This window comes from Hordeum vulgare, chromosome 7H (assembly GCF_904849725.1).
Source record: "Hordeum vulgare subsp. vulgare chromosome 7H, MorexV3_pseudomolecules_assembly, whole genome shotgun sequence".
Classification (NCBI taxonomy): domain Eukaryota; kingdom Viridiplantae; phylum Streptophyta; class Magnoliopsida; order Poales; family Poaceae; genus Hordeum; species Hordeum vulgare.
The window spans coordinates 622,340,359-622,353,231 of NC_058524.1; the positions used below are offsets into that span (position 1 = coordinate 622,340,359).

General features: G+C 44.0%; 1 protein-coding gene across 1 annotated transcript; it reads left to right on the plus strand.

The window, feature by feature from the left end:
* Positions 1-5,258: 5,258 nt before the first annotated feature.
* Positions 5,259-9,684, plus strand: LOC123409585 (thiosulfate sulfurtransferase 16, chloroplastic-like). The gene is made up of 7 exons (XM_045102445.1): positions 5,259-5,307; positions 8,015-8,165; positions 8,244-8,369; positions 8,561-8,634; positions 9,092-9,162; positions 9,250-9,303; positions 9,391-9,684. Exons 1-7 carry the CDS (start codon positions 5,259-5,261, stop codon positions 9,463-9,465), a joined length of 600 nt encoding a protein of 199 aa, XP_044958380.1. The 3' UTR covers positions 9,466-9,684.
* Positions 9,685-12,873: the final 3,189 nt, after the last annotated feature.

The window sequence follows — 12,873 nt, forward strand, 5'->3', positions numbered from 1 at the left end:
CACTTCGCGTACAAAACGGACAATCTCTCTCGAAGTATCAGCGTTTCGAACGAGAACTCATCTCTTACAAATGGATTTCATTTTTTTGAACTTATTTGAACTCCATACTTTTTGTGTGTTCAAAATGCACCATTCAAAGGCACATCACAAAATTTCAACAATTTCTGACTTCATTTGGTATTCTTCGTGCATTTACTTATTTTTGTTTTTGAGCTAGTTGACCCTGAAATTGAAAAGCACTACAAATGAACTCTGAAAATGTTGAAAGTTGGCATGCTATCATCATTTCACCCACATAGCATGTGCTAAAAAGTTGAGAGGGCTACGACAAAAACTGGATGCACTTCGCGTACAAAACGGACAATCTCTCTCGAAGTATCAGCGTTTCGAACGAGAACTCATCTCTTACAAAGGGATTTCATTTTTTTGAACTTATTTGAACTCCATACTTTTTGTGTGTTCAAAATGAACCATTCAAAGGCACATCGGAAAATTTCAACAATTTCTGACTTCATTTGGTATTCTTCGTGCATTTACTTTTTTTTTGAGCTAGTTGACCCTGAAATTGAAGAACACTACAAATGAACTCTAAAAATGTTGAAAGTTGGCAATGCTATCATCATTTCACCCACATAGCATGTGTTAAAAAGTTGAGAGGCCTAGGACAAAAACTGGATGCACTTCGCGTACAAAACGGACAATCTCTCTCGAAGTATGAGCGTTTCGAACGAGAACTCATCTCTTACAAAGGGATTTCATTTTTTTGAACTTATTTCAACTCCATAATTTTTGTGTGTTCAAAATGCACCATTCAAAGGCACATCACAAAATTTCAAAATTTCTGACTTCATTTGGTATTCTTCATGCATTTACTTATTTTTTTTGAGCTAGTTGACCCTGAAATTGAAAAGCACTACAAATGAACTCTGAAAATGTTGAAAGTTGGCATGCTATCATCATTTCACCCACATAGCATGTGTTAAAAAGTTGAGAGGGCTACGATAAAAACTGGACGCACTTCGTGTAGAAAACGGACAATCTCTCTCGAAGTATCAGCGTTTCGAACGAGAACTCATCTCTTACAAAGGGATTTCATTTTTTTGAACTTATTTGAACTCCATACTTTTTGTGTGTTCAAAATGCACCATTCAAAGGCACATCACAAAATTTCAACAATTTCTGACTTCATTTGGTATTCTTCGTGCATTTACTTATTTTTTTTGAGCTAGTTGACCCTGAAATTGAAAAGCTCTACAAATGAACTCTGAAAATGTTGAAAGTTGGCATGCTATCATCATTTCACCCACATAGCATGTGTTAAAAAGTTGAGAGGGCTACGACAAAAACTGGATGCACTTCGTGTACAAAATGGACAATCTCTTTGGAAGTAGAAGCGACCCCCATAATAAGAGACGACATTCTTCTTCTCCCATATATGGTGGACACTAGCTCACCTGATTTTTCAACCGTCGATGATGGTCGCTACTCCTACTTCCCCTAGTGCATAACCAATATCTAGCACAAGGAGAAGAAGGAGAAACGACCCCCACAGCAACAGTCGTCATTCTTCTTCACTCATGTATGGTGGACACTCCCTCACCTGATTTTTCGACCGTCGATGATGGTCGCTACTCCTTCCCCTAGTGCATAACAAATATCTAGCACAAAGAGAAGAAGGAGAAGCAACCCCCACAACAACAGTCGGCATTCTTCTTCTCTCATGTATTGTGGACACTCCCTCACCTGATTTTTTGACCGTCGATGATGGTCACTATTCCTTCTTTCCCTAATGCATAACAAATATCTAGCACAAGGAGAAGAAGGAAAAGCGACCCCCACAACAAAAGTGGTTTCGCGGCACGCCACGTGGTTCCGTTGCACGCCACGTGGGACTAATGGTCTTTCATTTTTAAATGACTGTTTCAATCAAAAACAGATCTGTTACAAAAGGGATTTCATTTTTTGAACTTATTTGAACTGAAGACTTTTTGTATATATATGTGGTCGAAATGCATGATACCATGAAGTTAGAAAGGGCTAAACCTTTCAAAAGTAGCAAATGAAGTTATAAAGGGCTAAACCATTCAAATTTGGAAACTATAATGGTACAAACAGAAACTAGACATATATAAATTGGTCCAAGCAGTACATGATACTAGTCCAAACAGTACATAATAATAGCTATCGTAGATATATATATTCGAGGTGACGCTGGCCATAGTTGACGACTCGAATCAGAATGTCCACCTTATTCGAGGTGACGCTGGCCATAGTTGACGACTCGAATCTTGCGGTACAACTCATATGAAACGTATGCATCTTTTGCCGCATACTCAATGTTGATACGATCAAGTGGGGCCTTCTCCCAAAGTTTGTGCTGAGACTTTGGGAAATTGGTCTTCATATTACCATCTTCCTCGTCGATCAAGGCAACTGCCATATGAGCCATCGAAGTCCTGACATGTCGAAGCCTGAATACCGTTTGGAGATCAATGAGGCAACCAGTTGGTATCTCAATACCGAAGTTGTACCTCATCTTCAGCTTGTCGTTCGTTATGTCAACGGTAGCAAAAGTGATGCCGCTGCGAAGGAAGTCCATGAGTTCTGAACAATGCTTGTCACTACTGCAACAGAAACAAATTAAAATGGAACAAATGTTACATACTGCTGCAATAAGGAAACATGTTTCACTACAACTAAAGAGAAAATTATCTTTAGGATTCAAATAGAACATATTGCTATCCTATGCAATTTTCATATCCTATGAATTGATCAAGAAACCGTAAATTAACTATATATATATATATATATATATATATATATATATATATATATATATATATATATATATATATATATATATATATATATTCTCCCACGGTTTTGCAAATATTCAATAAGTTAGACATATTGCATATTGCTATCCAATGGAACCTAGAGAGATCACTATAGCTATCCAATGGAACCTAGAGAGATCACTAGCTATATGCAATTTTCATGACTATGACATATCATATTGCTATCCAATGGAACCTAGAGAGATCACTAGCTATATGCAATTTTCATAACCTTGGATCAAAGAACACCGCATAAAATTGTATCACTACAACTATGATTTCAACGGAACATATTGAACCAATCAGATTTTTCAGATTGTGGAACACTATTCCAATTAGATTGTGTTCCCTTCAACTAATCAAAATTGTTTCACTACAACTATTTGAAGCGAACCAACTATGATTCCAATGGAACATATTAAACACTAGTTGATTCTAATACGATTTTTCAGATTATGAAACACTATTCCAATCAGATTGTGTTCCCCTTCAACTAATCAAAATTGTTTCACTACAACTATTTGAAGGGAACCAACTATGATTGAAACAAATAAACTTACAATGTCATTACCTTGGATCAAAGAAAGCCTCAAAACTTACCTCGCCCATTGGAAGATCAAGACATGGTGTTTGAAACATAGTTGGATGACGGCAACACCGCGTTGATCGGCCGTGTACTCCAGATCAAGCCCCAAGAACTTCTCATGATCCACTGCGGCGTCAAGCCATCGTTCCTTCAACTGTCTAAGAAAATGCGGCACCTCCCTGCTCTCGTTCGTGTACACGACATCGAGCTTGGTCTTGCCATGTGCGAGCACATCTCCAAAGCGAGTTGGCATGGTGGAAGAAGAGAAGGGAAGAAGAGAGGGGAAGAACGGAGCGAGAGCGAGAGAGGAAGAAGAACAGAGAAAGGGCGACGCGACAGAGACTCTGCTTCGGTTGTGGTTTTGTGAAGCGGGATGCAAACCGTTTGGGCCTTTAGTCCCGGGTTGAGCCACCAACCGGGACTAAAGAGGGATACCAACGGTTGCCACCACTACGGCAGGCCACGTGTTAGGCCTTTAGTCCCGGGTTGAGCCACCAACCGGGACTAAAGAGGGATACCAACGGTTGCCACCACTACGGCAGGCCACGTGTCAGACCTTTTGTCCCGGTTTGAGACACGAGCCAGGACTAAAGGTGGCGCACATGCGGGCTGCCCACCGCGTAGCCCTTTAGTCCCGGTTTGGGACACGAACCGGGACTAAAGGCTCCTTACGGGCCGGGACTAAAGCCTCGAGGGAGGCATTGAGAATTGGGGCGACGTGGCCGGGCCTTTAGTCCCGGCCCAGAGGCAGGCCGGGACTAAAGGGTCCTGGCCAAAGGCCCGTTTTCCACTAGTGCTTCCTCCCTAACCTCATCACGCACCGCATCACGTGAAGCTCCGACGGTGTTGGCAAGATCTTCAACGGCATCTTCATGGGAATGTGTGTGAGGAGGCACATCGAAAGACCTTCCATCCATGGCCGGAGGTGCACCCATGCCTCCCATAAGAGAAGCAAAACTCATGCCTCCCATGGCGGCCATAGCGTCGGAGGGTGCTCCAAAGCCACCCATGCCTCCCATGGCGGTCGGAGGTGCACCCATGCATCCCATGGCTTGTTCTTCTTCCTGGAAGTTTTTCCCTTCTTCGGTCGCGTCGCATTGGGGAGCTTCGACGGTGCGGCGGCGGCACGGGACGGCGCCGGCGCGACGCCACCCGTCGCCGTGGTCCGTGGCGGCAAGAAGAGGCTGCGCGCGAGGCCGACGGTCGGCGGAGCTCCGGCGGTGGCGACGCCAACGCTCCCCGCGCTAGGGTTTTCGGCGGCGGCAGGGGGGGCTGTACAACGGGGTGAGCGGGATGCCAGTGTGCGCGTCCATGGGTGCGGTGGCAGGGCGCCGGCGACGGCGCGCGCGGTGCGTAGGAGGAGGAGGAGAGGAGAGACTTTCGCGCGAGCGTTCGAGTCTGCCGCGCGCGGAAGCGGGCGCCTCAAATACACCGCGTGATTGCGTTTCGACCAGCGCGCTGAACTGCATATGCCGCGCGCGCCGTTTTTGCGCGCCAGCTGGAGCCACCCGCCGCGTTGCGCGCGCGCTAAAACTGTCGGATTTGCGGCGCGGCGATAGTTTAGCGCGGTCGTTGGAGATGGTCTTAGATACATGCGACTGTATATGATCGTATTTAGAGACGTTTGAGTGATTGGATTAAAATATTAGATACATGCGACTGTAGATGATGGTATTTACGGATTCAGCAATTCAGTTCTGCGAGCAGCAGGCCGTATGCAGACAAGACCGGACCAGATCACGAGATGAGAATTGACAATTGAGACGCTTCTCCTTATCCGGTTTTCCAGCGCCAAACCTGGCTTCAACGGATATGCATGTATTCGAAAACCGGTCATGCCGATCGAGTCAGTCACGGTCATCCGCATCGTGAGTACAGGTTCAGGTGCAGCTCCGCACTTGCTACCAACCATGCGTCGTCATAAACAAAGTACAGTAGCTTATAGTAGTATAACTCTCTGTCTAGCAAAACCATGTGCAAGTGCCTGGTTAACGTTTGGAGAAGACAAGAAACCACGTGAGCTACTCTACACTACACTACACTTCCAAGCTTAAATATAGTTTCCTTCTATTAAGGGAATCATTTCTCGTCGGTGCGCCGGCAGAACCGTTCGGTCGGCCGCACACCACCCGCGTGCTGAGCGCTGACTGTGCATGTAACGTTTCTCAATCTAAAATGTTGCAACTAGCGTCATATTTTGCTACAAGCGTTTTTATTTGCTACATTTGTTCAGTAAAAAAGCTGTATATACGTTTGGTTGCAACTCCAGTTCGTCGGATTTTTCGTTTCAATCGATGTTTTTTACTTTTGCTACAACCGTGTTAATTTTTTGCTACAATCGACATCATTTTTTTGCTGCAACCATTCACTAAAAAAGTTGCATACACGTCATGTAAATATTTGTTACAACCGGCGTTTGACTTTTGCTACCACGCATCATCAGCTTCGTTTTTTTGCTACGATCACGTAGATATTTTTTTTCTACAATTTTTGTTTTTTTTTTGCAACCGTTGAAAAAATTGCTGCATCGCATCGAACTTTTGTTGCATCGAGGGTAAAAATGTTGCATGGAGATCCAATGGTGCGGACGTGCGGGGGTTGGTGGATCGTGCTGCCCGCACGCGGCCGTTCAAAAGTTTTGGCCGGCGCGCCGGCGCAGAGCACTGCCCTTCTATTATTGTCTATACATATTTTGAAAAAGTATATATTAATATCATGAATATATCAATTATGGAAAAATCTAACTAACTGCGCCGCATTTTATCACTACAGTGCGGCGACTTGAGGATCCATTTGTGTGTGCTCTCTTTTTTATACATGCATGCATGCATATAATGATGTCATCAGATTTTCTTTAAATGACCGGAATTTAAAAACTTTTATCTCTTATATCGTTAATTCGATCGATAATCCGTTTTCATCGTTGACTTTGTTTCGATGAAATCTTTAAAACTAGATCCCATGTCGATATGTTTCGACTATGTTTTTTTCTCGTACTTACCACGTTTGTTGCACTTACTTATCATATTAGTAAGTACTTACTTGTCTGTAAAAAATAACTTAATGACCATATTTTTAGAAATTGCATATAATATGACATATCGACAAAATCAAACTAACAAGCACAAACAACTTTTTTTAGACGATTACGCACAAAAATATGACAACTCAACATATTTAAAAACAGTGACCACAAGAATATTTGGTCATCGTTTGTAAATATGACAACTCGACATAGTTAAACTAACAAGTACATAAAATAGTTTTCTGACAAAGTTGTATGTAAATATGACAAGTTGGTATATTTTAAATTGGCAAACATAACCTACGACATGCTTTTATATCATGTATAATGAAATCTGCTACAAGGCTTTTTGTAAGAAACAACATTAAAAAGTGACAATAAGGGTATTTTTCTCAGACAAGTAAGTGGTTAATAATATGACAAGTGGGTCCAAAAATGTGGCAAGTATGAACGGACAAAAATAGTTGACGGAACATATCAACATGAGATCTAGTTTCGAAGAACTCATCGTGAGAAAGTCAATGACGAAAACGGATCATCGATTGAATTAATGGTTTTGTAGATAAATTTTTTTAAATTTTAAACATGAAAAAGAATCTTGCGTCTGGTGTTGTATGTTTTCTAGTCACCGGATAGCTCATCCATGTGGTCCATCGAGCAACTTTTTTGGGGCCAAAGAGTGATTGGGGAAAGGTGCCACATTTAAAATGCATTAGTTCTATATGCGGTGCCGCTCGGAGTTACGTCCATCAATTATACCCAACTTCTGCATCAACAAAATATCATAAAGACGTCTAGAATGCACACACTTAAAGAAGGAAGAAAAAAAAAACAAAGATCGCATCACAGCGATCAACTCCTCTCAACAACAGGGCTCCTACCACCACCAAATACAACACCCGAAAGACATAAAAGGTCTCCAAAAACAACACATTCAAGAAAAAATAATACATAAGCATCGTCGTTACCCGATCCAAGATCTTAGATTTTCACCCTAAAAAATGATCCAAGATGTCATCAGCCAACAGAGTTTCACACCACGTTCTCAAAACCTCGTAGGCTGATCGAAACGTGCACGGCCAGAAACTAACCGATTCAGATATCCTAAGCAAAATCTTCAACGACCCTTTCGGAACACATCGATTGCCAGATCATGAGTCCCAGATCATGAGTCTCCGCCGTTAGAGGAGTATTACGAGTATTATGTTGCTAGCAGGCAAAGCATACCATTGATATCGCCAATAAATAGGCGCCACATTCCGAGAGGTATATATACTGATAGAAAAGGGAGGAACTTCATTTGGAAACTCTCCTTCCTTCCTTCCTTGGTTTCATTGTGCCTGCCCAGTCCGGCTCCGGAGTCCCCAAGAACAAGAAGAACAAGGAGGAGGAGGACAAGACATCGATCCAAACGAAGGCCGCGATCCAGACGATCGAGAGATATAATGGCGTCGGCCTGCTTCATCGCCCGCTGCGTCTCCGTACCCGCACACCTCCTCGCCCACCGCACGCCCCTCGCCATCACCTCCTGCAGGTAAGATTATAACCGACCCTGGATCCTTTCAGTTCCGATCTGGTGCCGTCTCCGGCCGTCACTCTCCTCGTCAACCGTTCATGATCCCTGCTCTGTCTCAAATCTGACCAGCAGGCTGCGGCGGCACGGCGCCGCGGGAGCAAGATCGGTGTGCGCCGCCGGGAGGATGCTCGGCTCCGTCAGGTCGGTCAGGGTGGGGACTGGTCGAATGGCAGGGTTTTATCCCTCTATTTACACGCTTATTCCTTCTTGTCCCTCCAGATACGGCACCGGGGCGGGTTTGGGCAGTAAGCAAGCCGATGCGGAGGTGGCCGCGGTGCCGCCGTCGGTGCCCGTCCGAGTCGCCTACGAGCTGCAGCTGGCCGGCCACCGCTACCTCGACGTCAGGTACGCTTATTACCAGTATATATTAGGAACCCGCCAACAACACAACAATCCACCAGCTTAATCATCTGCATATGCACTCTGTAGTCTGTACTCTGCACTTTCAACTGGTAGAAAAACATTTCAGTTCGGAGTAAACCGTACAAAAATTAATGAAAAGATCAATCAGTTTTGCTGCTCCCTTGTATCTGCAGAACCGAGGGCGAGTTCGGCTGCGGGCATCCGGCAGGAGCGGTCAACATCCCCTACATGCACAGCACCGGCTCAGGTAGTAATCAAACCCACCCCTGTGTCCACATCGAAAACAAAACATATATGAGATCGATGCTGGCAACATCAGTGTAGGTGTTGTTGGCCGACAGTGGTTTAGGAATATGAACATCTGCACTGACAAGTTAGGGTAGGTGTATAAGCCTCAACCTGCACATGAATGCACGTGAAATTTGATGGAGTGCGTCTTTTCACCATCAACTTTTGCAACAATTAAACAATACCCAAGTGGCGTCTCTAGCTCTTGGCGCCACGAATGGCCATGGCCGGATAAACATATTGTTGCTTCGGATCGTTATCAAACCCGTTTCAGAGATGCGGTTTTTTCATTTCTTTCCATCACTAGATAGATTTAAAACCAACGCCCAAGTTTTCTCAGAGTGATTCATGCATGTCCTTCCCCATGAAGTTTGCCTTCTATGCTCTGCAATAATTGAATTTATTTTCCGTCGAAGGGATGGCGAAGAACTCACGCTTTCTCGAGCAAGTGTCGGTGATCTTCCGGAGGGATGACGAGTTCATCATCGTAAGCATGCCAATGATCCAAAACACACTCCATTCTTTTCTTCTTTCAGTCATGTGCTCCTTCAATTCACAGAAACTTCAATTTCAGGGATGCCAGAGTGGTAGGAGGTCTCTCTTGGCAGCCACTGAACTTTGCTCCGCTGTAAGCACATCAATGGGACATCTATCACATCATTGCTATTGTTTCACAAGCTCCACCTTGTGATGCATGTTATGTAACCTTTTCCAGGGTTTCACTGCGGTGACCGATATCGCCGGAGGGTTTTCTGCTTGGAGGGAGAACGGACTGCCGATCAAGCAGTGATATCACCGATTTCTCTGAATGTTTGTGAAGCATTATAATCTGTCTTGGGGATTCTCTGCCCTGAGGATGTAAGCTGGTATGGTCGTCCTGATCTCGGATTCACGACACCACGATAGCCTACTGAATAAATTAATGGAGCTTATGAGCCAGTTTAACTTTCCTTTCGGTGCATTCTGCAAATCTTTACCTATTAATAAAGCATCTAATGCTTATGTCGTCCGTCTAGAAAAATACCCTCAAAATTGGTACAAAGGTTCGTTTTTCCAAAGTCCCGTCGTGCTAAGTTCTTTTATAACGCAATACTAATGAAAATCAAAGATGTAAGAGTAGTAGAGTGGTTAATGCCAAGCCCTTTCACCTTGGAGACCAGGGATTGAATCTCGGATGCTACTATTTTTCTTCATTTTCTCCGGCAACCCCCCCGCCCCCCCCCCCACCCCACACACATATGCGTTAATGGGCTGGCCCATGTGCGGGGCTTAACTCCTATATTTTTCATTTGATTTTTTCTTTCCTTTTCTCATTATGTTTTCTTTCCTTCTTTCAACCAATTCAGGATTTTAAATCTTAAAAAGTTGCGATTTTTCAAAACCATGTTTAAGAACTCATAAATTTATATGAATTAAAAAATGTTAAGGAAATTCATAATTTTTTTGTGGATTATAAAAATGTTGGTAGTTTTGCAAAATTGTTCACCAGTTATAAAAAATATTCAGGAACTAAAAGCATGTTCATGATTTTGAAAAATGATAGTGCATTGAAAATATATTAAGGATTCCGAAAACAAATGTCCATGAAATTTTAGAAAATGTTCACATAAATTAAAAAACACAATTTTTTTTTAAAATAAGTTTTTTTTTGAAAAAAACTGATCAATTCAAAAGAATACAAAATTTTAAAACAGTGTTTGTCTATTAAAAAAAACGTTCACCGATTAAAAAAAATATGTCTAGGATTTGATTTTGAAAGTCTTTATTTGTCTAGGCATTGGGAGTGATTCATGGTCGATGAGATTTTTTTAAAAATTTTAAACATTTTCTTGCACAATATAATGAAAAGTGTAGCGTGCAGTGGCAAGCCCATAGCCTTGGGATTTACCATGTCGAATGCAGTATGATCACGTAGACATCACACCATCATCAACAAGGGTGAAAGGAAAAAATAAGTGGCAACATGGTGAGCCACTGTGTAAAAATAGAAGATATTCATATGTCACGATATTGAGTTATACTTATTTCACTAGCGCATAGTTTATTTGTCTTTCGTTGCAACGCACGGGCATATTTTGCTAGTTGTGTAAAAACTACCTAGATCATCGTAAACAGATCTGAACAATTTTAAACTCTGCTATGCTCAGAGCTCACGAGGACAGAGTTCACAATATGGGCACTCCAAACTGAAAATAGCAATATACAGTTCATCAACGGCCCTTCCCAAAAGGAAAGAACATTGTTCCTTTAGAAATGGAAACGAGGCTGAAGAAGCAAAGCACAAACTTGTGTGCTTTACAACCTGTCAGCCGGCATAAACAAAAATATGCCCCAATTAGTGCTGTCAGCCGGCATATGAGACGATGATCTTTGAAGCAATTTTAAAGTATCTATAATGTTAGTCGCTTATTTAGCCGCTATAGAGAAAAATAAATCAGAAAATTAGAAAAGCATCAAAGCGCCCTCTCGCACAATGCTAGACATTAATGTATGTTCAAAACAAAGCCAAGCGATCGATGTGTTTTTTCGCGCCCATGCCACACCCCGGCGTTGGGAATCGATGACACAGTTACCGTTGTATGCTCTGAACCGCGCGGCTGCGGCTGGACACATCTCTCCGGTCGCTTCACACCTTATTATGTATGTTGTTTCTCATCTTCAATACGCGGACGACCCTATCATCTTGGTGGAAAATTCTGATAGGTGCATTGCAAATCTTAAATTTCTCCTACTCTGCTTCTAGGGTTTGTATGGGCTTGAGATTAACTATTCCAAGAGTGAAATGTGGGTGATTGGTGCGCCCCGGGAAGAAATGCACCGTGTGGCTGCCTTACTCAACTGTAGTCTGGGATCCTTCCCTTTCAAATACCTTGGTATGTCAATTTCGCCTCACAAACTTCTGTCTAAGGATTTCTCCTTCTCGGTTACTGGAGTAGGCAATCGTATTATGCCCTGGAGGCAGAGGTGCAGACCAATTTTTTTTAAGGTGGAGCGAAGTCTTAAGGAAAGAATTCTTTTCATGCAAATCAAAAAAGTCAATACACATTACAAATTAAAAACAAAATACAATAAAAATATATACATGTTTCAATAGAAAAACAACCTAAAACATATCGATAATAAAGCTTTCAATGACGTCTAGAAGACCTAGGCAATGGCAATGTCCTATCCTCATTCTGAAAATCTTCCTTAATTTTACCCCTTCCCCTTTTCTTTGGATTTGGTAGTCCCTTCTTCTTTCTTTCCATCTTCTCACAATCTAAATAAAACCGCATTGGTTGGACATCTTATTAGCTTGTATGCCGAAAAAAGGTTTCCCCCGCTTTGTATTACAAAGCAACCAACTGATACAATCAACAGTAGGTGCTGGAACGGAAGCACCACAATCACACCCAAAAGAAACGAAAGAGAAACAACAAAAGAAAAATGCCGACAACGGCGGATCAACGGAAACGAAGACGCTTCACGACCACTGCACCCACCGAAGATCTCCCAGCTAGCTCCAAGGTTCCGAAGCACCGGTACCAAACAACACCTTCAAGAAGGACCTCGACGATGACGACGCTGCTGCCAAGGGTTTCCCCCGGTACGTGACGAGGCAAGAGGAAGGGTCGCCCCCGACGCCCTCCAGGAAGGTCCGGTGGCACCCACCGGCGTCGCCGCGTCGGTGTCGGCCAGGCCGACAGGGGTTTCCCCCGATCCCAACCTTCACCTCGGATGCTCCAGAGCCTGCCACCAAACCAACCACCATCTTGCGCCACCGCGGTCATGAAGCATCCACGCCGTCTCACCACGGCACCATGAAGTGAGGCATGCACAGCGGGGAATAGGAGTCGGGACTAGGGGCCACAACACCGTCGGCACGCGGGAGGGTACAACCTCCACCGTCGACGACGGTAGCCGACCAAGCACAATAGCAGGAGCATACCAGGCCCGTGGGCCCATAGGCCCAGCCAGGCCCTCCATGCCCGTAAAGCTCCCGCCATCGCGTTGCAGCAGGCGCACCATCGACGTCGCCCCCCCCCCCCCCCGTCCGAGCTGCTCCTCCTCCTCACCACACAGACGACGATGAAGCCACGCCGGGATCCGGCCCGCTAGGACCCAGATGGGGCTCACAGGGCCCAGATCTGGGCCGGGGCGCGCCGCCGGCCAACCTGCGTCACCACGCCGTCTCATCGCCAAGTGGCAACACCACCAC